We start from the raw sequence: 25,589 nt of genomic DNA on the forward strand, positions 1-25,589 counted from the left end.
CCCCTCTTCTTATTGACAGGTGGTCTGTTGAGATGAATAGTTGCATCCCCCTGGAAAAAAGTACTTATTGTCTCAGAAAGCGATATAACACCTTTTTGAAAATTTGGCAGCCATATTTAGATTATATTGGTACATCTCTTACACCAAACACTCAATGACTTAATGTAGTTGTTTGTATTGACCTTGAACACTGACCATTTGTTTTATTTTTTGTATCTTATTTTATTTTTATTTATTTGTATATTTATTTTTAAGGGGGGCGGGGGGCATTTTGTTATTTTTTGTCCTTTGTTGTGTCTCTATACTGTTAGTATATTGATATGTTTGTTTGTACACATTAAAATATAAAACTGAAAATAAAATATTTAAAAAAAAAAAAGTTGCACTTTGAGGATGGGGAAACTTCCCTTTTAATGCACGTCAACTGAGTGTGGATTTTCAAGCAGCGGAGGGATGAAAACAAATTCCAGTCATGAACCAAGGAAGCAAGGAGTCGCATCTGTCTATGCTCAGGTTCCTCCTCTCAAATGAGCTGTAATGTTTGGTGTATCTATGATTAAGGTGCATTATCCACTGACTTGTGCCTCCACAAAGACAGGGAGTCGACTGGGTAAGAATGACTATAAACCCTGTAACTCTCCCTCCAATTTTGCTGCTACGCTGGCGGTCATGAATGTCAAGGCCCATGCTGAGGTCAATCCGCAGAAGGATAATGGCTCTCGTCTGTCTACAGGCGCCAGCACAAACACATGTTAACTTTCTCCACAGCCTGAACACTGTAATTGACAAAAGAAGTGACTACCCGGAGTGAGCAGGAACAGAGAGAGCAGAGAAAAACATGGGATGTGTAAGACGAATGACTGTGAACAAATAACAGGGTTTGACATACTTTTACATGTCGAAACATACAGCGCTTGATAGTGTTGGTTGTTGTCCAAAATCATGCCGCAACATAAGCACTAAATTTCCCATTAAAACCAAGCGCCAACACAGCGCTAATTACAATGTCTTACCTGGTTTGTTAAATTTTCTATATCATAACCCCCACCTGCAGCATAACATCCTCACCACCACAATAAACAGCATGCCAGACTCCGAGCGGCTGTGTTAATGATAAGGCACGACATGGGGAGGGGAAACCAAGGTCGTTAAAAAGCAGATGTCTGTACTTGCTCACAGATGGGACTGATATTGACATGGCTGGAGGTGATACGTTGTTGTGTACATTCGACATGCAAGGGAAAAATCTATGTGCCCTAATGAGACAGGGTTTCGGGAACTGCTACTGTGGGGAGAGGAGGGAATATTTACAACATATTCTGCTCAGTCTGAGACGGACGCAGGCGACGTGAGCAAGGAAGGAAGCATCGTCTCTGATCGACCCCGCGGCAGGTATGCTGTGGCGACTTTATCTTTGAAGGGTTACATTATTTATGTAGTGTACTGCAGCGTTAGTTGCAAAAAATATTTATCAGTATTTATCAGCAGTTACAGATAAGGGAATGGGTAATCAGGAAATACCTACATTCAATACTATACATTCAATTTTTGTCTATTGTATCCATTAGTGATCATGCAGGGAGTGGCGCTCCTCCTCTTGATAGGAATCGTGGATCTGACCATATGCCAGCATAACAGCCAGTTCCACTGGCTCTCTCATCTGCGAGGGCGGCGTCGGCACGCCAGCTGGCAGGCCGACCAGGTGGACTGCCCCCTGGAGTGCGACTGCCCCACAACCTATTTCACTGCTATGTACTGTCACAACCGTAACCTACAGCATGTTCCCTACGTACCCTCACACATAAAGTATGTCTACCTGCAGCACAACCGGATCACTGGCATCCAGGATGGGGTGTTTGACAACGCTACCAACTTGGTCTGGGTCGTGCTGTTTAACAACCAGCTCAACTCAGACAAGATTGGCAACAACGTCTTCAGCAAGCTCAAGAACCTGGACCGGTTGCTCCTGGATAACAATGAACTCACCCATGTGCCACCCAACTTGCCCAAGTCCATCACAGACCTGCGGCTCTGTCATAACAAGATCTCAAAAATCCTTCCTAAATCGTTTGAGGGGATGGTCAACCTCACCTCTCTTCAGCTCCAAGCAAATGTCATAGAGGACGTTCGAGGTGTGTTCAAGGGGCTGAAGTCTCTGACTTTGCTGGACATGAGGAAAAACAAACTGAGGAAAATCCCTGACAAACTCCCTGAGAGGCTGCAACAGCTCTACCTGGAGTTTAACAGCATAGAGAGTGTGCCCGAAGGCTTCTTGACCCTGTGTCCCACACTGCAGTATGTCCGGTTGGCGCATAACAAGCTGACCGATAAAGGACTTCCATCCAATGTCTTCAACATCAGCACGCTGACTGAGCTCGACCTGTCCTTCAATAAACTGGAGAAGATCCCTGTTGTCAGCAGGAACCTAGAGAACCTTTATTTGCAAGCCAATAAAATCAAAGGTATGGACACATCTTGGTCAAACAGTATGTTCACATAATTGACATGTAACAGTAGATGGGAAGTACACTTTTAGCTGTGATAACTGCAGTGTTTTTACTACTGCTTTTTAAAAATCAAAATGAATTTTAATTGAGGTGTCAGGGTTAGTATTGTATTGTATTGATAGTATTGTGTAGTATTGTAGCGTTAATGCATTTGCAGCAGGTTTCACAAAAAGTACGAGAAATTTTGAATCATATACAAATCAGCGGCAGATCCAGGGGTGGGGGCAGGAGGGGCTGGAAAAAGCTGTAATCTGATTGGTCCCTGAAGTGCCCATGTCCTGTCGCTGGTACATATTAAAAATATTAACAATTAATATAATAATTTGTTAGGAATTTTTGAGTAACAAAATGTGCTTTAACAATGAACAAAATAGTATAAAAAACACTGAATGGCTTAAATGTGCACCGTGCTGAATGAGGAAATGTGCATGAATGTCGGCCATATAATTAGCCCCTCTTTTTAAATTGTGGCCCCTTAATGGCAAACCTAAGTTAGCTCAACATGCCCACCCTCCACTGGTTTAATCCACTCCAGTTGCTCGTCTGATACACTGAACTGAAACACAGGCAGTTTACCCACATTGTTTCGGTCTGCCTTGGTTCAACAGCACCATTTAATTGCATTTGTAATGTCCTCCAGCTTCAAACCCTATCTGGTCGTTTTCAACTTCCTAAAACTTCATGTGTTTCTGTCCTCTCCTTTTTTTAAGTTGGATTTGGTGCAGCAAGGGCCACGCCCCGACGATGATGCAACACCGCACATTACTTCCGGGGTCTTGGCTTAACATGCAGCGAAGTGGAAAACGTTAGGCGACAATGACAGCAGGACTTTGAGAAAACATAAATCTTCTAGATGTCGCCCTTTACTCTGACATAGAACTTTTAGACACACACTTTTCTTCTCATACACAATGCAAACACAAAAACCAAATGTTCACAGTAAAACAAAATAAGGGACAATAAATAATGCAGATAAAACAAAGTACAAGAAGAGACTTTTTTTATTGGTATTGCTCCACGTACATCAGAAAAGTTGTAATAAAGCAGTGTGAGAGTCGCGGCTTGCCTTTTGGCCCAGACATACTCGGAAGTCCCAGGAGGAATCCAATGGACTGCTCATCTTTGTTAAAGTTGGCTCGCTTTGATAACCCTCTCGACGTGACTCACAGAATGACCCACTGTGAGACAGCACGTAGCCTCCCTTTTTTATTTCTCTCCTTTGTGTGTCTTCCAGAGTTCTCCCTTCGCAGCTTCTGCAGTGCAATCGACATGACAACCTTCTCCAGGCTGAGAGTGCTGCGCCTTGATGCCAATGAGATCAGTGCCAGAGACATTCCTGCTGAAGCGGCCTACTGTTTGCGGCGAGTCGCCTCTATTGACGTGTAGAGCTTCCCGATGTCTTTCCCTTGGTCAAGGGTGTTGGTCCTCCCGTCACACTCTGACGTCCTGTCACCTGCCACCATGGTTACCCACTGTCCACCTACGTCAAAACATTCTTGGAATAACGCGTTGTGAAATTGTTATGAGAGCTACTATTATTATTCCAAATGATTAAATAGTTCCAGTATTAGTCAACAGGAAATACCACAGCTGTATAATCATGTATCCAGATGACAGGCATATGGATGAGAGAGAGAGAGAGAGAGAGAGAGAGAGAGAGAGAGAGAGAGAGAGAGAGAGAGGGAGAGAGAGAGAGAGTGAGAGATGACTAACATACTTTAAACAAACTAATCATATTATCGCAACCAGTATTCTGGCTAAATATTACAGTATATATAAATTAGTATAACTAAGTTGTAGCTGAGGACGAATTATGCTTGCGTCACATCGAGTAAAGAGTAACTTGTATAAAATTACACGTCAACAGCATTAAGCGTGAGATTCAGTTTTGATCTTTGCCTCCACCATGTGGCACAAGGTGATAAAACAGTATTATTTTGTTGGGCAAGGTCACATTCTTTAATATACAATCGGTGCACACTTAATGATTCTACTGTTCGATAACATTTTCCATATGAAGTGTCTTTGTCTTTAACTGCTTCTCATGGGTTCCAAATTAATCTGTTCAAGATGTTAGATCACTAGATCGATTGCCATCTATAGTTGTTTATCTAATGTTTTCAGAATCTGACTTGAAGCCAGTAAAGATACAATTATTAACCTTCTAACTGACATGATTCAATGTATATCCACTGAGAAAACCATGAATTATTAAAAAGTTTGGTAATGCGATTCTTTAATCTGAGGGGAAAAAAGTTTCCATCTGTTACCGTAACGTTTGACACCACACGTTTTTAGAATTGAAGACATGTTTCTCCTCTGATTTAAAGATAAAAGAGAGAGAGGTGGGAGAGAGAGAGAGCGGGAGAGAGGGAGCAGCCCTCTTGACAGTCCTAACTGGTCTTGGGCAGTTCCCACATATTTATTGTTGGGGACAACTTGCCTTTTCATCTTCATCAGCTGCCTTTAATCCTCTGCAGAAAGACACTAAATTGAATTATAGAAATACTTTCCTTGTTTTGTAATGGAGCCCTGACTTGGCATGAATAATGGATGGCTGCCAGTGAAACACTGGTTTGCACACTGATAAGCAGTAGCCTGTGAAATTAAGTGTGTTATACTGTAGATCATGTTATATTGCAGGCTGTTCATGGTTCTGCAGAGGTTGGGGGGGGGGGGGGGGGGCAGGGCTGTCAGCATGTTTTTTCTCTTCTGCTTTACGCGGATTCTTCAAAAACAAAATAGGGGCCAGCACATATGTACATGATTACATGTGGGAATATTTTGACAGGATTTACTGATGTGGCCCATTCTGAGACAAGTACAAATGTTTAGTTCTTTGGGACTTTGTCCAATTTTCCTCAAAGTCAAACATTATGCAATTTATTATTATAAAACATTAAGGATGGATCATCATTGAATAAAACATGAGTAGAAGACACGACAGCATTACGGAATACGCATGCTACAATCTCCTCTCTGTGTTATCTTGTTATTTACCACTTCCATGTGGCAACGAATACAGGTAATGCATGCATTTGGGTAAAACTGTGGTAGCATGTTATTCCCACCAAGTCATATCATCCCCAGTGTGCACTGGTGTGTAACTATCAAATCGTTTCTCCACCTCTCTGCCAGTAACAACAGCTCAGTGTGTTTTACTAATAACACAATATTCTTGTTTTGAAACTACTCGGATTGTTTTATAATAACACAGGATTTACAAATCTTTAGCCTTAACATTTACTACTTGGCGACTTGGTGATGACCAGCAGGGTGGGCTGACAAGAGGGGGAACTGTCGTGCTTTCGGAAGCGGCAGGAAAGAGATGATAAAGCATTTTTGAAACCTCATAAAGTATTAAGTCAAACAGGGTGTAGGCTATAAATCAAACCTTGAAGGAAGCCATTACCTTTGCTTCACATGTGAGTTCCCTGTGTTTGTGTCCTCTGCTCAGTCACCAATCAACCATACACTTTAACTGGTTTCAAAGTCGTGGATAATGAATACACTAGTAGCTGGACGGCAATGCATTTAGGATCTGGATGGTAAGTTTTTATTATCAATATGGTCATGGAATAGAGTCAAACTAATAAATAACTTGTGGACATTTTTGGCAAACAACATTACAAACAGTTGGTTAAGTGGCAGCAAATCGAGACATTATTCAACATTCATGAGTAGTGTAAAAATAAAACTTTTGTGAACTGCAAATGATAACGCATAAACATAATATACATAGCATATTAATCCAAATAAGGTCCAACTTTGCTTTCAGTCAAAGCGAAGCCTCAGATTAAATAGGTGAGCGTGATATATTACACACAATACTGACATGACAACTTGTTTGTGATGGATAAAATGTACAGCTTCACAAGTGTTCCGTCTGCCGCTGCAGTGATGTGCCGTGTGTCACCTGAGGAGAGAGAAAAACATTGAAATAGAGGGAATGCTCCACGTCGAGGCGAAGACAGATGATGTGTGCTGTGCCAACTCCGGCTGTTTAACTGACCAGAGCATTTTGATGTGGGTGAGAAGGATACTCACATTATTGTGGCTCCATCTCTATGTCCTGCAGGTCTCTGCTTGAACCCAGATGACAAACACATGCATTAGGACGACAATAAACATGGGCAGACCAGTCATTTTTTATTGTAATGAGCCCTGTGCTCCTACCTTTGGTTTGTGTATCTTGATCTGTGAGGGTTGTGGGTTCTCTGTTTTGGAAAGAAAATCAAATCCAATGAAAGCATGGACAAATAGGGTGAGTAACAAAATAAATTGAAATTTGAACTAACAGAGGAATGCGACTGACAGAGGGTTGGGTGCAAAGATTGAGACAAAAATAAACTATTTTTAATTTAATTAAATCATAATTGAGTTGAAGATATTGAGCACATAACTGGACAGGGCAGTGCACAGTACTGCTGCACAAAGGTTGCAGTTGGCTAATTCAATGTTTTTTTTCCTCTACCATTACAACTTTTATAAAGACTTCTGGAATCCATCGAGTCCAGGCTGCTCAACAGCCTGTTTTCTACTTGACTGAGTGAACCACAACTTTTTACAGCCACCTTTCAAATTAAAGACAGTTAAAAATTTCGCAGCCAAAGGATAGATTATTTTAATTCTTTTTTAAAGCGTTTGGCATTGTGATGTTCATGTTACATTGCCCCAGCCCTGTATAGAAAAGCAGAGCTAGATATTTACAGGGTTGCACTTAAGGATTCTGACTCATAGCTTTTTGCTGGAGGCAAACTGAGCAGAAAGAAACGGATTGTTTGGCTCTGGAGATTAAGAAAGCGCTGTAAATTTAACCCTGTTTTGACCTTCATGAAGTTACAGCCTTGCCTCCACCACTGTCATCAGTAAAGCTTATTCAACATATCAACACTGGTATACTGTCCAAAAGATGTGCAGATTGAAGGAGCTTACATGTTGAACGTCTGCCTTTGCACCAGACAATAGATTAATTTACAAGGAATACTTTGAATAAGCCCAACTCCTTCTTTCATGTCAGAAACTGTAATAGACCTGCATGGACATTATTTATGTTTGCTAATGAAGGCCTCATGGTCCCAGGGCAAATACAACAGTTGACACAAACACAGATTTTGTAGGCTCTGGGATTATTCACAGACATGGCTCTGTTGCAAGTAACCAACATGTAATTTCTAATGATGTGTGTTCCCTCACACCGCATTTGAAGCCCCTGCACCTCTCTTTAGTCACACATTCTCACTGCGCACACAGATGATGTTAATTTAAGTCAGAAAAGGTTTAGTGCCGTGGCTTCGAGGGCCAACGTTAAGCCACACGCACCCTGTGGCAAAACGCGGGAGAGGCAGGAGGTAGACTAAAGCTTTGCTCTGCTGTGTCACCGAATGGAATCAGTTAAACAGGAAAACAAGGAACCAAGACCTCCCAAAGGAGAGGCCAGTTCCAGCTGCACTCACAAGCTGCTCAGTCAACTCTGAACAAGACAGGATCAATTTATGGCAGGGAGCAACGCAATTCTCCAATGTCATTTACATAAATCAAATGCAAAATTTGGCATCCATAGCCCCAAAAATCACTGATTTCCAATGTTCCTGTCTACAATGTTAACCCTGTATAACTGTTTACCAATGTTGAAATATTGATAAGATTATTATGTTAATACAACCTTAAACAACCTTTTGTGCAGCAAGTTGGTCCAACAATTTTCTTTTTCATCTAAATATTTCTCGTTTGTCACTGATTACCTATGTTAGGTTTTGCCAAAATTGGTTTGTCTGCCAACAAATTAAAATATCTGTCTGAGGTCTGATTCAATCAAAGCTAAAAGTCTTTAAGAAGCCAGCTCCTGATTGACTATGGATTCATGCATTTAGGGGCACTACATCCCCATTCCCTGTGATCCTGCAGTGGATTAGGCCGAAAAACAAACCCCCAAACAATAACTTTACTGTGAGAAATCATCCAATACTGACTTAAAGAGCCACTCAGACAGAAGAATTTGTTTGAAATTAACCCACCACTCGTGTGAGGCTCTTATGTGATTATATGCTAATGCTCTTTCAGTTCTAGAGTAATGTAATAAATGAGAACCCTGGCTCCCATGTGATCAAAATCATCCTGCCATTCAACATAATGTGATATTTGCGAAAGAACAAACATTTCAACATTCAGACTCACTCAGCCCCAAACTGCAGGAGCTGTTACTGCGAGCTCTGTGTACATTCTCGACGGTACCAAAGTTGCGTACCGGAGTTAACACATGCATGACGTGAATATTAGGCATTAGCAATACTTTGCTCCATCAAAGCGGTGACCTCAGATTTACTCAGATTTACTGCAAGCCTTTTTCTGCGACAAATCAATTCTCAAAATATATCTAGGTCTAGATCAAATGCAGCTCATTGAACTTACCAAATTGAACAGTAAAGCCACAGAACAACGTTGTTTACTATCACACCAGACTCTTAGATTTCTCCTCAAAAAAACTAAACCATTCACATTTCTTTACAACTTTCATTAGCCATGAAGACGGAGCTCTTTCCTATGTGGCCACATTTGATAAGTCCCTCAGATAAAATGTAAAGGGAGCTTGCCATAACCAAGGCTGGGTTGTAATTAAAGACATTTGTGTTGTCTGCTTTTTCTCCCCCTTTGAAACACAGTTGCTTTGGCAGACCTGCTTTTGCTCTCCAGATATGTATGTTTTTACCAGGATTACTGCATCTACGACTGTTTCATTGCCTTCATTTTATGGGGTAGTTTAGCTGTTATTACACCTTTGTCTGCTTTCTTGTTTTAATGCAATATAAAAGCACTGTGGTTGCCGCATCAGTCATTTATGAAATAAATTACAGTTTTTTTAATCTCCAATAAAGTTGAGGTCATACTATGGGTTTATAAATAAAGACAAATAGGGGGAGCTGGTACATGGCTGCCAAGACCTACTTTTTCGCAGTATGACTGGAATGCTTAACTTTATTAGGGCACATGTGATGTGGGGTATTAACAAATCAGAATCACCAGTACCTTTTGTGAGATGAGACAATAGAGCGTGAGTATGAATAGCAGTCCGCCGCAAATGGAGGCAATGATGAAGCAAAGCTTGTACAGGTCTTTGACCGGTCTTCTCTGAGAGGCCTTCACTGACTTCCTACCATAACTGTCTGTAGAAAAGAACAGGAAATCTGTGATCTCAATAGCTCCAGACATCTGCATAATTCATCAAAGGATTTTCCAGTAGATTGAGATTCCCACCTGTAAAATGTGCGGGTGACTCTGTGAATAGCTCTGTGGTAGAGCCAAAGGTTTCTGTGTATTCGTGCTGGCATCTCCAGTCCACTGGTGCGTTGCTGGTTGTGATCAGCTCCCAGTAAACAGACAGCACCTCCGAAGCCCTCTGCAGCGCCTCTGAAGGAGACTCTCTGTACAGCGTTTCAAAACTCTCTGGCTTATCCTGTTGTAAATTCCAAGAAACATACCTTAAATATTTTCACAAGTATTGCATATTTATCATCTCATGCTGGGTAGTTTCTCATATCACATTTGTATTTAATGTTTTATGTTTATTAAAATGTATTCCTTCACCCAAATTAAATGGGCTACAAGTACAACAAATAAAAACATATACTCACTTCGACCTCTTCATTAATCTGTGGCACACATTTCTGAGAATAGATGTTGAGGATGAGCGCTCTCAGGGACTGAACGTAGCCATCATTGACTGACCCCCGGTTATATTTGAAGTGGGTGGTGAGAAGCTCCAGGATCCATGGTAAAGCAGCTTTTACAAAGCAACATTTGCTCTGTATAAAAATCACACCACAAGGTAATTAACATAAAACCACACAGCAATTATTGGAAAGTTTTAATTGTAGGGAAACCATAATAAACAAATGTTACCTTACCAAACTTCTCCGTTCTATGAATGTGTAGGTTATCGAACAACCACTTCTCAACTGGTTATCCATCTGCAGAAACAACAAAGATTTTATAGTGGGATTGATGTTTCTGCTTTTGTTTCAACAGCTGTTTCTGATGTTGTTTCAACACATACCAGGTTCCTGACTGTAAGCAGGTGCTCCCTAGTGATGGAGTGTCTGCATGGACCAGGGACCTCAGCCATATTCAGAGGGAAGCTCAGGAACATAAGCACACACAGACACTTTACCTGCAACTGAAACAATCATACATTATCTTTAAATTGAGCTGTCCAAGGGGGGTTTGACACAAATGTGTACATTCAATACAAATATCCCATTAGAAGTACTCAGACATCAATCAAGTAGATAATGAATCATAATGTCAAGAGTCAATGATTTTAAGATCAAAGTGCAGACACATGTGAAGGAAGGCAGGTGCTTTTAATAAAATAAAACCAGTTCTTCGTGAAGGTGGCTAGAACACAAAGAAGAACAAGCAGGTGGGCAAACAAATAATGTTTGAATTTTTGCTGCTACAATATAAGAAGACATGTCAATATTTCATGAACAAATGCAGGAAACCTAAAAAAAAATGGACAAAGAGTGAAAGGGAACTCAGGGGCCTCTATTCTCTAGTAATGGGAAGACAATAGGATTTAGGTGACAAGGAGTTGGCCAGGCAGCCAATCATAGAGCGGGGGGGGGGGGGCACAGAAGCCACACAAGGACTGAAAGTTTAAATAAAGCTGGAAATAATAAACAGGGGCCAGTGAACAGGGCGAAGAGAAATATGTCAGGGAATTCAGTGGAACAGCAGGAGGACTGGGGATGGAATAAGAGACCTCAGGTTGCAAGATGAGGGTACAGAGCAGAGGACCGTCAGTAGATGGCCCAGAGGCCAGAAAACAGGATGAACTTCTCAGACCGATGAAGGCAGGACCTCCCTGAAGGTTAAACATGAGGCTGACAGGGAACACAGATACTCAGTCAAGGACCAGCAGGAGTCTAGTTCTGCCTCACTAAAGAACAGTGTGAACACCAATGAGACTGGTGGTCCGGAATGGCAGCTGGCAATAGAGGATTCATCCCCAGGTTGGTGCAGGCTGGATTGCAGAGCTTGGTGGGGTTAAAAGGATATGCATCTGATGCCCAGATGTCTGGCTGCTTGTCAGCAGGGGCTGTCCACTTGAGATCAGGAGCTGGTAGCTGAAGATCTGGCGCAGGTGTTGACTCGGCTACTTTCGGGAACAAGGATTAGGTTAAGTAAGGATCCATTAACTGGAAACCAGAGGCTGGTGTAACCATACCACCAACTGGTGATCGGGAGTTGTCGTCAACTGGGATCAGGATCAAGCTTAGTTTTCGCTAATACAGGATCGTACTTTTTAGGAGCTCTGATCCCCAGATGTCTTGGGAAGAAGATCTTCAGGGTCAGGAAGTTGGACATCTTGGAAGCAGGGACAGACAGGTGAATAACTGGCCCAGAAGAAGAACTAGGTCATATGCTAGCCAACTTCTGTAAAGATTGGAGGCTAGTTGAATGGAAGGCTGGCTGTAGGCCAGTATGCTGATGGCTAGCAGAATGAAGGCTAGTAGGTTGAGGTGAAGACATAAGGCCGGCATGCTGGTGGTTATCATCCCGAAGGCAAGCAGACCTGTGGCTAGCCAACTGGAATGCAAAGTGGAGACTAGCATCTTACTGAGTTATATCCAGTTTTGGAAATAGGATTCTTGGGGGCCTGGGACTAGCCAATAGGATCCAGGCTGCAGGTTAGATGGCTCAAAAGCTGTTAGCAGGTCAGCAGACAATGGAACAGGCTAATGGCTAACAGACTGAAGTCTAGCTGGAGCACTGGCTGTAGGATACATGATTGGAAGCAGGCTGGTGGCTTGTCAGGTGGAAGAACGAGGCGCGGCTAGCAAACACGAGACTGGCACGCTGAAATCAAGACAGCTGAGACTCAGGGATGTTCCTTAAGCCATTCAGACAATTAATTCACAGCTTTCTGGACACGTTGCATGCCAATGTCAGTGCTACTTCACGGTCCTCCTTACTCAGCCCCCTCCTCCCCTCACCATGACGTGGTTTGTAGAGTGTAACACAAATCTTTAAGCTCTATAAAATAAAGCGCCTGCTACTGTGAAGATTTTAGGTCTTGACCCAAGTGCAGTCCCCACACACATGATGGCAGACAGCATGCAGTGACAATACTATTAATATGAGAAAAGTGGTTCACGTGACGATGAAAACAGCAGAAGAACAAGCAGGCATGCAAAAAGTCAGGACGTCCAATCTCTGGCTATCAAAACCTCAGGTCGCAAAACACATGGGGAAGAAGTCAGGAACAAATGCAGGAAACCAAAGAGACAAACTGACAAGGAGTGAAGGGAATCCAGAGCTTTAAATACCCTAGGGGAAGACAATAGGACACAGGTGAAACTAATTAGGGCGGGGCAGACCATTACAGAGGCGGGGAAAAATAACAAAGACAGGAAGTAAATAACAACAGATGTGCAAAGAAAGTAATTTCAAAATAAAAGGGGAAATAGAAACAGAATCCAGCCATGAAGTCACTCAAAGAGAAGATTGTGACACACAAAATAGACAAAGATAGTCTCAAGCATCAATTCAACCAGGGCAATGTTTAGAGACGATCTTGGCATCCTGACCTCAACCATGACAACATGAATGTAATCCACATAGCAGTGTCGCTCTGATTCAGCAATTCCTTCCAAACTGTGATATATTCCCTTCGTAGGAGAGCTTTCTTCCTTTATTTCCTCTTATAAGTTATTTTAAAAGGAAAAACAAGTTCAAAGTAAACCGGAGTGGAGTTTCCTCTTGTTTAGCTCCGTAACAGAAGGTATTTCAGCAATTTGTGCATTTCCGTCCAAGATTCTAGTGGTCCATGTCATGGGAAAAGATAGAAACAATGCTCTCTCTCCACCCCTGCACATCCATTGTGCATAACATTTCTGTTTCTTAACCCCGGGTCCTTACAAAGTATCGGGTTTCGGATTGAGTCTAACGTGTACAGCGCCTCTTTCCTGCGATATTACTAGTGACAGATGTTTAAATGTGCCTGACCTCAGTGGAACCCAGCCTGGTGTAAGATCAATTCCACTTATGGTCAAATAGTGCCCTCTACCATGGAAATTCGGCCAGAGAGAGCAACATGCGTAGACTCCTCCTGTAGCCAACGATGCCTGCTACCAAGCACCTTTTGGCATCTGTAACAGTAAAATGGCTCCTGATGAAACCTAATCCTTCTACTCAGGATTTAAAACATGGTGATAAGCACATGTTCCTCACACTGTGGGCAATATGTCTGCACTGGAAGTTATTCCTTCACAATTAACTCCTTGAATCACCTAACCTGAGTTAGAGGCAGCTTTTACAGCTAACAGCCCAGACAGATCCCAGTGAAACACTAAGTTGAAGTGTTAAAAAAGATTTATCTGCTGCCTCGTCGACCTTGGCGTTATATAAAGACAAAAAAGGACAGTTCAAAGCCGCTAGAGACGTGAAGAACTATTTTCATATTTTGTCGTGTGTTCCTCCTGTAAGGCTGAGATGGATGGTTTAACTCTTTACTCTACGTTCCCCGTAGTTTGTGTGTCACGATTTACCATGAATCTAAGTTGTTCAGTCTGTGCATGCAGGCTGATTGCCAAGATCCGAACGAGAGGAAAAACATCTTGTGCCAATATGTGTTTTAACTCACTATTCATGCTATATTGGTGAACTGAAAGACTATCATGCCGGCCACAATTTTTATTTAATGACTAAAGATGACACATAATCAAGTTAATGTAACCTAATAAAACTATTGATGTGACTGGTATGTGGCAAATGCAGGAGCACATGATGCATATGTCACCTATCACATGAGTTGTTTTCTCTATGCTGCTATGATATCTATGTAGGTCAGCCATCTGCAGGATCATACATCAAACTTCAAACTCCGACCAACACTTGCATGCCCTTTACTTGTCAGGCAGCGAACTTTGACTTTTTATCGCATTAGTTATAAAAAAATTCTCACCTACCTTCGCTTTGCTCTGAATCAGGGTTGACACAAAGATGGTCATCTGGTACGTGTTTGACAATGGAAAACACCAGACTCCTCTGTCACACACATTGAAGCAAAGAGATCCTTGTCGTATATTCAATTCCGCTCCACAGAAAGGAATTAGCTGGTAAATCTGACACTTCGTCATGTGGCGCTGTTCTTCAAAGCATTGCCTGATGTGCTCCTCCAGCACAGAGTGAGTTCAAACCAAGACTAACTGTCTCAGCTGACGGACAGCCCTTTTTAAAGACCTCCCTTCTGTCCTCTGTTTGACAAGATACGGTGTGCTGATCTCTGCAAATGTGTTATAACAAATAGTTTTTTAGGCAATAGATTAACGGGATAATTCATTTTTTATTTAACATGTCGGGCAAGAGACGTAACAAATACTTATTTTTTTTTCGAAAAAAGGACCTTTGAATAAAATGATTTATTAGAGCTTGAATATGGTGGTGGTAACATCTGTTGTTATTCTTGTATCTCTATTACTTGATGCCACGTCCTTTTGAAATGCGATTCCTCACATGAGCTCTCAGAAAAACTATTGTGATTAGGGGCCATGCACTTTCCCTTTATTCTGAATAATAACTGCTGTGATTGACTGGACCAACTTGAGTCAAGGCGAGCAAGAAAAATAAGATGCACGGAACCCTCAAGGATACGATGTGTTGTCGGACGCATGCGCCTCGCTTTATTCCCTGATATATAGTGTTTGTATCGATGTCACGTTGCACAAAAAGAAAGCTGGGTCTATTTGGACAGGGGGCGTGCACTAGTATTTCTAAGAACTGACCTAACCCAACATATAGAGGGATAGACATACACAGTCACATACATGTCTTTGTGAGGTATTTTTTATGGGGAATTCTTCTCGTAATAGATGTGCGGACTCCCATCAGGCCTGGCATCAATTAAGACAGGAAGCGACTTCTTACCCTTTGTATTCTGAACACATTCCTACTCTTGACATCACTAACTCAAGAATCGTAATCATTAATTGGTGTCATACTGTGGAATGTAGGTTTTTTTCACTTTAGAATTGAATCAGTGGTAGGAAATTGAAACTGGGCACATGCATTCAAGAACAGTACTGACCCGATTCTCAAAAAATATTGATGATCTAATAATATGTAATGCATTGCTGGAAATTAGTTCATCAAATAACATTAAGGGCAACAAACAATGAGCTCAATCTCAATCCGCAGAAACACTCCAATGCTGCTCACATGTTACAGCCTCAACGATAACTATATATAATATATTTATTCTATTTATATATTATTTATTTACTATTTACAAAATGTATTTATTAGAAATGATTTGATATTTGCAGAAATGCATTCACGTATGTATAGATACTCTGGAATTTAAAAGCTGGAATAAAAGGGGCACAAACTGTAAAAAGACCTGAAGTTGCCATTAACTGAAATGTTACACTAATATACTATCATGTCTTTTTTATAAATATATTTAGCTGATAATACTTTTGCAACATCTGTCCTTGAATGAGGGAGTTTTTTTTTGATCAAAGATTGAAGATAAAAATGAAGGACATTAGAGCTTCACAAAAGGGAAGCCGAATCATCCTTTATCACCCCCTTGTGGCTGGCTGCAGTATAGGTTGTGAATTCTGCTCAACCATGTTAGTATATGAGACATGCAAGTATGTGATTGAATGATTTCTTTATGAAGGATGGTTTTAGGTACTAAGTAGTACATGTATGTCCAGTAAGATTGTTTTTAAGTAGTCACTGGGTGAAATATCAAGATTGACACCTGAGACTCACTTGTGATTGGTTGCTTGTAATGATGATACCTTGATACCGCAGCTCCACACCACAATAACGACTGTGGAGACTCAGAATGGTGGCGCCTGTAGCCAGGATGTTTTGCTTTCATTTTTGTACAACCGGAGGAAGAGGAGACGCGTGGTCTGTCTTTATAAACTATCTATGGTCTGGACCTAGGTGACCTGTTGTGATAAATTGGGAGGGAGCCTGTGGTGGATGTAAGATGTTCATAATGGAGATACTGTTTGGCTGATCTCTGTAGTTTTGGACATGAGTGAGACGCTCTAACCATCTGCTAGTTCCAGATTCATTTTGAATCGGACAAAGGGTGGCATTGATTTTCTCATCGGGCTCAGGATAAGAAAGTGAATAAATTTACAGCAGGGTATTTCCCAAAATGCACAAATGTATGAAAATGAAATATGTAATATGCACTGTATGGTTGGTAGTGTCATCACTAGGCCTGGGCATCTGAGGCTACAGCACTTGAATGTACATAAAAAAGCTCTGGGTGTATTCATCTCTCACTCTGATCTTGCATTAAAGCCTGTGAAAATAATCGACCATTGATCAAAAGTGCAAGTATGTTCTGAGTCTGCTCTGCATCACGATACTTGGCACATGGGGGCATTTTAAGTGAGCATGAAAGAGAAAGTGAGTTTTGTAATTTTAGGCATGGTGGTAGCTATCCAACAATTCTACTGAGGCAACACCTGAAACCATGAATTGAAGCCTTTTTGTTAAATAATAAAAGATGAAGTTAATGTGGCGCAGGAAAAGGACGAGTCATCTCCTGTTGTTGTAGATGAGTCAGGAGAATAAACCATTGAAGAAGAAGCATCTTCAGCCAGTTTGTCTGACTCAGTGGCTCTGGGACATTTCTGTCACAAGATACTCATCAAAGCTATTTTTAAAGATTCCCAATGTAAACTTTCAAATATGATTATAGCAGATGGATTAGATATACTCTGAAAGGTTCCATACAGAGCTTTGAGAGAGCCGGACCCCTTTCTTGTATTATGAAATCATACAAAGCCCACTACAGGAGGAAGATTAGATGGCAACATAAATATGATTATAGCTGCGGTGTCTAAATAACCTTAGCTGAATGATTCCAGGATAAACTAAAGCGCAATCGATATAGATAAGTGCTTCTGGAGAGGTGAGGAGGAGGAGGGTACGAGATAAAACAGAACAGACACGGAGTCAACACACTTTGTTTTTGTTCAAATGTATCACAGTTGAAAATGAGCCCCTGACACGCGCGCATGCACAAATGAAGCAGAAGCTAAGAGGCCGTGCAGTGTTGGTTAATGTTCAAATCTGAATTGGTGACATGCAATCAGGCATATGACTGATTCATCAACATCACCGCTGTTTGAAAAGATACGTCTTTTTAGGCGGTCAGCAGTGTTTCCAGATCCCAGCCTCTCCTCTGCTGACATTTTGAAACTGTAGCCTTGTAGAAGTACAGAGAGGAAAAAGCTCTCATGTCCTTTACTGACTGATTTCTTTAATAAAGAATATAGTAAGCTACACAGAGTCCCCCAGCTTGAAATGATAAATAAGTACATCAATGATATAAACATAAAAGCCATTTGTTGTAGCAGTATGTTAAAACAACAGCCAGTTTCAGTTTGTGGTTTTGTTAAGCAACAGGGTGCGACTGTTCCAGAGTCAAAGCACGAATTCTGCTTGTCAGAAAACATAAGTAATATATCTTATGAGACATCTGCATCAGGTCAGTGTATTAACGACCAGCAAGATAGATAAAATCCAAAGCAGACAATTCATGGAAGTGCAAGCAAGGAACCATGACATCCCCACCATCATTTTACTGCAGCACGAGATGGCTTTCCTGTGAAGAGGAGACAAAAAGGATCTGACAATAACATCTGAGGAATATGCTTTTATTGTTTTGTTATCTCTGTTTCCAACTTAGTAAGAAGATCACGTCTTTGTTGTTTACTCCTGACGAGGTTCAGTATTCAGAGGCTTTTCCGTCGAGATTCACTAGAAATAACTCTGCCACGGAAACTGAAAATATCATGTGTCAGAGATCACAAGCTGCACATAAAACATGAAAAGGGGTGATTGAATCAGGGAAATGTAATTGTGGCATTTTATCAGCCACTCGCTCCCGATGTTACTGTTGGTTCCTGAAGATAAAGTTACTTTGGGTAAAATTAACTTTGGCTGTAGAAAGGTGAGGTTTCACGTTACACTGTGCAACACACGTGACTCTGACTCTGTGCAAAGGTTTTTTCCAATTGTTTTACCTTTTTAACTGAAAGTGTAAATGTTTATGCACCGTCATTCACCAACAATGACAAATGTTTATATGAATGCTCTGGTGCGGCAGCTTAAACCTGCTGGAGCAATCTGCTTTCAACTTCAGCCTGGACTTTCACATGGTCACAATTGCATTCGACAGACTTGGAAGGAAACAATGCAGTCTTTAATGGAGTCAGATGTGAATTGGTTTGAGATCCCAGTAAACAAGTTTATTCTTGTCACGTCAGTACAATACAGATATGCATTTCTACCTTCGCTGTGTGTTGACAATCAGCAGATTCACACACATTTGCTGGTTAAACGCTTATAAATAAAGACAGAAGGTGTTCAGTGCAACTGGTACAAATGACTGTGTAGAAGGAGAGCAGGGCTTGCAAGTAATGTGAGGATAATGATTTCCTTTGTGAGCACGCTTTTCCATTTTCATAAAACAGATTTATTTTGATTATGGCAATGCAGAGGAAGAGAGAACTGGAAGTAATAATAAAACATCGGGAGATAGCAGCAAAAATTGGGGAGAAGAAAAACAGGCACTACTTATAATTAACTTCCTGTCAGACTGCGGTAGCAAAGCCTATCCGATTGTTGTGACGGTCAAACTCAGTGTAGTAGCGGGCAATGAAGTTGGCCCCCAGGATCCAGATGGGACCTGTAGGGGGCGGCACATCCAGGCCCCTGAATGTGACGGTGCAGACATCCCCCTCTATCTGTGATTGCTGGTGACACGAAGAACAATTATTATATGATTAGCAAAAACAGGATTAACATTCACAGACGTGAAAGAAATATCCAGGTAAATAAAAACTGCGATAACAAAACACTTTCACAGCCAACATTGGGCTTGAGCAGGTACAGACGATTTATCAGGAAAATGTGCTGAAAATATTAAAAATGAAAATACTTGCCAAATACACATGTCCCCTTTCAGTGAGTTTAATTGTGGAGCCCGGGATACTTATATTAGATTTGTATCTTGCGCCATTCACCAGGTCTAATGAGCCATGTAACTGAAAACATCTGTGCGAGGTGCAGAGCATCTAAGGCTCATATTCTTTTAAGGTGATCATATGGTTGGTTTGTAAAAAAGAACCCATCAATTGTAGCTGTCCTATGAATATGCAGTAAAATGTAAATTTGTCCATCTTGAATGCAGAAGAGTGTCAAGAAAAAATAAAGTGGCAATATCTAATGTGAAGAACGTGAAAATGCATTGTAACATTTCACCACTGCATCGTTCAAAAAAATGATTCTGTATTGGTCATGCTTACCCACAAGATGTAATCCTCCTGAGTGAGTGAGTACTCCTGACCTCCCAGGTGGAAAGTGACACTGGGCAGCGTCTTTACAATGTCGCAGTCGATTTTGTACTGATGAACAACACAGAGCAATTGGAAATGACGGGTACTGATTTTGATTACAGCCAAACGTTTTTTGTGGGGAACCATGTTGCATGTGTAAAAACTTACCCCACTTTCATCCAGCTGTGCTCCGATGGTTTTCATCAGCACAGACACAGAGGAGGCCGGGCCCGTTATGTAGGAGGATCCAGTGTCGATTACAGCTGTGCAGCCCTCTGCACAAAACTTCATCTCCGTCCCCACAGACACACTGACAGGATGAGAAGAGATGTCGAAAATAAAACAATAAAACAGGCATTTCCCACAAACTCATGCACACACACACACACACACACACACACACACTAAGTGAAGTTCTTACCCTTTCATGGTGATTTCCCATTTGCCCATCTCCCTCGTGTGCATGTAGTTGAAGTTTCCTGTGTAGTAGTCTGGGTCTGTGCCGCCGAGGACCAGCTCTCCACCGGGGGAGTGTTTTGGGTCCCTGAAAACATTCAATAAATCACCCTTCAAGCCCACTTTTACTTTTGCTCACACTCACTGTTGATTCTAAAGCTGTGACTTTCATGAACATGCTCCTCCAGCTAAAGGTCCTGCATCCTCTCACTATTTTGATGCTTCCCACGGGAAAGGAAAAAATCATCTTTTTTTCTCAGTTTCCTCTGCACATAAATGAGCATATTAAATCCATATGATTAAAAGATGTGTTAGGAAATAGACATCCATTTTTCTGTTTTCTCAAAACACCCATTAGTCCCTCCAAGATCCAGATAACTCTTTATTACAACGGTCTACCACTAGGATCAAAAACTAAACTTTACAAAGGCTCAGACAACTCCCCTACTCCCCCTAAAGTCTATGTTTTCTCACCAATAACTTTTTATGTCTATTATTTCTTAAATGAAAACCATCTTCTCTCATCTGCGATTCCATACAAAACAGAAACTAGAGGAGCAGAGTTGCCTCATTTCAGCCCACCTGCTGTAGTAGACAGAGAAGACCTCCTCCTTTAGGACATGCTGAGACATGATGCGATCAAACACAGGCGTGATGCCATCGATGGCCGTGTTGGGGTAACCCATCCCCAGGACTCCGTCAAACTTGGCGAAGATGAAGGGCATGGCAGACAGAGAGGTGGCCTCAGCAAACACCTGCACCACAGGAATCCCTCCGACCTACAGGAGAGAAAGCAGCAGGGGTTCAAAAGTTTAACGTTCAAGAAAAGTTCAAGCAGGTCTGAAGAGGACCCGCCTCTGTTTCACAAGTCATCGATTTCAAACTCACCACAACCACGTCTTCGCTCAGGAATCCCTTGATATTCCCTGCGGCATACTGGATGGAAAATCCGGTTCCATTCTCAACATAGGTCCAGGACTTAGAGGCATCGTACTGGTTGTGAGTAACTAAAAGTTCAAAATTCATTTTAGTCATAAAGCCACCATATATATGGAAACTTTATTGAACAATGTCTTCTTCAACATCACATTTACATGAAAATAAAATCTTGTTTACTTTTTTTATACCTGCATTAACAGATGCATTGACCACTTGAGGGCAGCAGAAACAAATTGTGAACACAACAATGCTGTAACTTAACACTAGTAACTTAACTTTCTTATTGATTATAAAAATAATAAGATTTATTTGTAAAGAAATGTTTTAACAAAATTACAAAGTGCTTTACCCAAGGATAAAACACAAATCAAAAATCAAAACAAAGTAAAAGTAAATAAAATTGTGATTACAATTTATTGACTGATTTAAGTAAGTTATTCCAGAGTTTGGGGGCCTGTGCTATAATAGCTTCATTATAGCGGACCAGAAGTAGATGTATTGATACACCAGCATTTTGGAAGAAGCATAATCATTCAGCTGGAGTCATGTCTCTGGCTCATTAACAAATATAAGTCAAACTTTCCCTCTCTTTTTTTTTGTTGCTGTTTTTGTTCTCTACTAAATCCTGAGGGAAACATCAGTGTCCAGTGGGTTTTTAGCTGAAAACAGCTGCCTGCTGTGTCTGAAACTTAATCTGTGAGCAGCAGTGAGCAGCAGAGACAGGCACCCGTGACAGTAACATAAACATTACAATAACAAAACAACAACAAAAGTATATATATTTATATATATATTCTAACTTCAGGTGATTGTGCTTGTGTGTTCAAATAGACACTTACAACATGCAGTGGAGAAAGGCGAGCAGCTGTGTGATGGCACCCACAGGTTGGCTGAGCCTGTGTCAAATACTACGTTGAACAGCTGGGCCGGAGAGCCGATACTGATTTCCCCAAAGTATTGTGTCTGTTGGGAATAAACAAAAAAAAATTGTATGATATCATTTCTGACTTTCCTAAACCAAAGAACTCTTAATGCTGTTCAAAACCTCTTTTCACTCTGCGATAATTCACATTTGTAGCTTGAGGGTGTGTAATAAGTCACTGAGGGAGTAACTGAATAGTTTGAAGCGCTAATTCAAAGGCAGCCGGTTCTGCTGCTTTACTCTTTGAGAAGTTTTGAGTCCAATCCAAGAGAGCTGATGAATCCTCTTGGTTGAGTCGCCACTTCAACCTTCAAAAACAAAGTCTGTTTTTGTCTTCAAGAGTAAAACCTCAAATCCAGCTGTTTTTGACTAGGCACAACTAGATTTCCTATTATCTGCGAGCCTCAGAATCTTCTAAGTTCAAAAACATTCACAATAACTTTTAAATAAGACATGCAGCACGATTTAAAACACCCAAAAGTGTCTCACGTCCAAGTAGTTGGTTAGAGGTGTGGGAACAGTCCCGTTGTTGTCGCTGTCTACTGTGCTCTTCTGGGTCAACTCAGTCAACACCTGCTCTGCAGAGATACCCATCTCCCACAGAGTCTCTCTGATGGACGGCAGCTTCTTCAGGGTGACTCTGGAGAGGGGTGGGCAGCAGAACACATCTCAGGCAACTTTAACAAATTCCATCCCAAGGAGGAGCTGATTACTGAAGAAATGCTAAGGCGGATATATACAGTGTGTCTGGTCATCGTCTCAGTAAAGCATTTAATAAAGCACATAGTGCTTTTCTGTCAGTGCCTGGACTGAAAAATAAACCAAGACACATGTTTTGCCAACACTGAAAACATTAGCTTTTAAAATGAACAATTAAAATACACTTTCCAGTCCACAATTGTTTTGCTGTTTGCTTTTACTACTTTGCTGTAGCATGTTTACTCCTAAGCACTTGCAATTAAACAGTAAAAGTTTTCCCGGTATATATGTGTTCAGTCTTTAAGGTAAAGGTAAAAGCATTTCTTACCTTCTTAAAGCTCGGCCCGTGGTCACAGTCAATAATACGGCAACCAAACATATCCAGTAATTCAGCAGTGCCATGGTATCGGTGTAGGCTCAATATTACAGCTCAGAGATAAATGCTGTATATGCTCCGTTGACTATTTAATCGTAGTTAATGAAAGCTGCTACTTTCTGTCTGTGCTGGCTGGCCCCTCCACCCTTTTTTATATCATGTCCTCTTCACCATGCTGTCCCCATGGGCCACTGACTCTGGCTGGGAGCAAGCCTTGAGGTGATCACTTGAAAACAACCTCGGCTCCCCGCCACCCACCCACCCTTCTAACTCTCTGCCTTGGTCACACAACCCCTACTGTGATAAACAGGGCCCAGTGAGAGGTCTGAACTTTGACCCCTGGAACACCGAGGAGACAGAAAGCAGGGGTGCAGGGCTCCTGAGATTGCTGACATTGGTAGGTCGGACACCTTGTCCACGGTGCTGTGAGAACCTTTGGAGCTGGGAAATGAAAGATGCTCTGAGCTGTCTGGGAAGATTAGCTGGATGATGTTTACTGAACTCAGTTACACGTCATTTCAGAGCCCGGCTGCTGATGCGGGTCCTGCCCCACAAACATGTACTTTAAGACTTAATATCTTTTTAGAAATAAAAAGGAGAACATGTTCAAATGTTGACGGTTGTTACCAATTTGTTTTTACTGTTGATAACATTCAGTCCATATCTCTTTTTCCCACAGTCATTAATTACCTTCCCATCAAGGAGGTTATGTTTTCATTGCTGTCTGTCTGTTTGCCTTACTTGCCTCCTTCCTTTTTTTCTATCTGTCTGTCTGTCTGTCTGTCTGTCTGTCTGTATGTCTACTGAATCACTTTCCATCTTTCCAGGAAGATGTGGGGTGTGACCCAAAAAGGAACCCATTCAATTTTGCAGCAGATGCGGATAAAAACAAGGATCAGAAAATGTTTTTTTTAGGTCTCTCTGTGAGGTATGTGCACCCTGCGAGCGTCCCTTTACTTTTCCTGTAGAACATACAGGTTTTTACAACTCTCTGTTTACTCTACGTTGTCTGAAGACTCCTCATGTGAAAGTCACAGCAGCTCCTGCATCACTTTAGTATTAATTTTCATATAAACAGGCATAGAGGGAAGAAAAACACACATCTGTAGGCTCAGTTCAAGGGTTTTGGAGATCTTTGGCAGGAGACAGGGGCCCACGACACAGGAGATTGGCCGTATGTTGTATTTTCACACTCTATCTCTCGCTGCAATGCTCCGAATCGATGAGGCCGAACATCCAATCGTCCTTGGTTAGTTCTCACCGCTTTTCAAACTGCAGGGAGTATTGCCCCAGTATCTGACCTGTCAGACTAGGATTGTACTTGTTTGCGTTAGTACTGTACCGACCACCCAGTCGAGCCAGGAAATATGTGGGGGTCTAGATCAGGCACAACCTCAGACAACCATGGCAGAGGTCAGAAGTAAAACGCTGAGATTCCCCCTGTGGGCAGGGCTTCCAGAAAATGATAGCGTGGTTCCACACAGCTTATAAAGGCAGTGATGACTTACAACAACACTGTGTTGCAGCAAGTTAGACAGGTAATTTAAGGTCTTTATGATTTATAAGTGGTAGTTATGTTTTTTTTTGTTGTGTGGAACTTTTCACATTGACTAGCTTTTTCTAATGTTTTTTAACTACACTTTCCTTTAATGTGGCTTTAATCAGTATTTAAAGAGTGTATCAAATGACGGTGTGATTATATCAAAAGGCATCGCTCATAGTGATGAACAGAACAGCAAGTTACAGCTCATTAAACAACAATGTTATTGTTCTGGTTCCTCTAATCGCCTTAAAGTCACAAGCTGCAGCTTTTGTCAACAAACTATCCACTGAAGCATGTCTCCATACAGCAGAAGGACACCCCCGTCTGTTTGAGCAAGATTACAAAAGAACAGCAGAACGGATCTCTATTAAACTTAGTGGAAGGATGGGGCATGGGCTAAGGAAAAATATCAATATCAATCTTTGACACGGATATGTACCAAGGAATTTTTATTTCTTTAACACCGAGATTAGGCTTTTAAAAAATATTTTAATAGATTTTTCAGATCTTGATGAAAAAACAGGCAGGTTTAGGAGACATAACAATAAATAAAAATATGGATTCCAGGGAATTTTACATGTGGTTTCATATAGGGGCAGTAAGACCTTGGTGGGGGTATGCGCTCTCCTTGGTGCCACTATTAAATAATTTTTCTAACTGGTTATCCAGGTTGTGGACAGGTTAATGTGTTTTCACTCAAAGCAGCGTCCTGCTGCTGCTGGAAATGAGACGAGACAAGCAAATCAAACAGTGAGCTGCCTGAAGGTTGCTC

General features: G+C 41.4%; 3 protein-coding genes across 8 annotated transcripts; 1 reads left to right on the top strand and 2 right to left on the bottom strand.

Moving 5' to 3' along the window:
- The first annotated feature begins 1,573 nt into the window (after window positions 1-1,573).
- Window positions 1,574-3,893, top strand: LOC133957142 (fibromodulin-like). The gene is made up of 2 exons (XM_062392583.1): window positions 1,574-2,462; window positions 3,742-3,893. The coding sequence occupies exons 1-2, from the start codon at window positions 1,574-1,576 to the stop codon at window positions 3,891-3,893; spliced, it is 1,041 nt and encodes a 346-aa protein (XP_062248567.1).
- Window positions 3,894-5,962: 2,069 nt separating this feature from the next.
- Window positions 5,963-14,696, bottom strand: csf1b (colony stimulating factor 1b (macrophage)). Of its 6 annotated transcripts, none has more exons than XM_062391121.1 (9): window positions 14,477-14,696; window positions 10,561-10,680; window positions 10,412-10,474; window positions 10,139-10,309; window positions 9,762-9,960; window positions 9,534-9,670; window positions 6,684-6,724; window positions 6,555-6,592; window positions 5,973-6,423 (listed from the first exon to the last, which is right to left on the bottom strand). In XM_062391121.1, the coding sequence occupies exons 1-8, from the start codon at window positions 14,645-14,647 to the stop codon at window positions 6,556-6,558; spliced, it is 939 nt and encodes a 312-aa protein (XP_062247105.1). In that variant the 5' UTR covers window positions 14,648-14,696; the 3' UTR covers window positions 5,973-6,423; window position 6,555. The 6 variants fall into 6 exon arrangements, with proteins under 6 accessions (XP_062247108.1, XP_062247109.1, XP_062247105.1 ...); XM_062391122.1 differs by having other exon boundaries at window positions 5,974-6,423; window positions 6,555-6,589; XM_062391126.1 differs by lacking the exon at window positions 14,477-14,696 and adding an exon at window positions 12,664-12,791 and having other exon boundaries at window positions 5,980-6,423.
- Window positions 14,697-18,763: 4,067 nt separating this feature from the next.
- ren (renin) lies at window positions 18,764-23,502 on the bottom strand. Its single transcript, XM_062391103.1, has 9 exons — window positions 23,227-23,502; window positions 22,689-22,839; window positions 22,117-22,240; window positions 21,227-21,345; window positions 20,921-21,117; window positions 20,304-20,426; window positions 20,051-20,192; window positions 19,853-19,951; window positions 18,764-19,300 (listed from the first exon to the last, which is right to left on the bottom strand). The coding sequence occupies exons 1-9, from the start codon at window positions 23,298-23,300 to the stop codon at window positions 19,139-19,141; spliced, it is 1,191 nt and encodes a 396-aa protein (XP_062247087.1). The 5' UTR covers window positions 23,301-23,502; the 3' UTR covers window positions 18,764-19,138.
- Window positions 23,503-25,589: the final 2,087 nt, after the last annotated feature.

The sequence above is a fragment of the Platichthys flesus genome, chromosome 7 (assembly GCF_949316205.1).
Source record: "Platichthys flesus chromosome 7, fPlaFle2.1, whole genome shotgun sequence".
NCBI lineage: Eukaryota > Metazoa > Chordata > Actinopteri > Pleuronectiformes > Pleuronectidae > Platichthys > Platichthys flesus.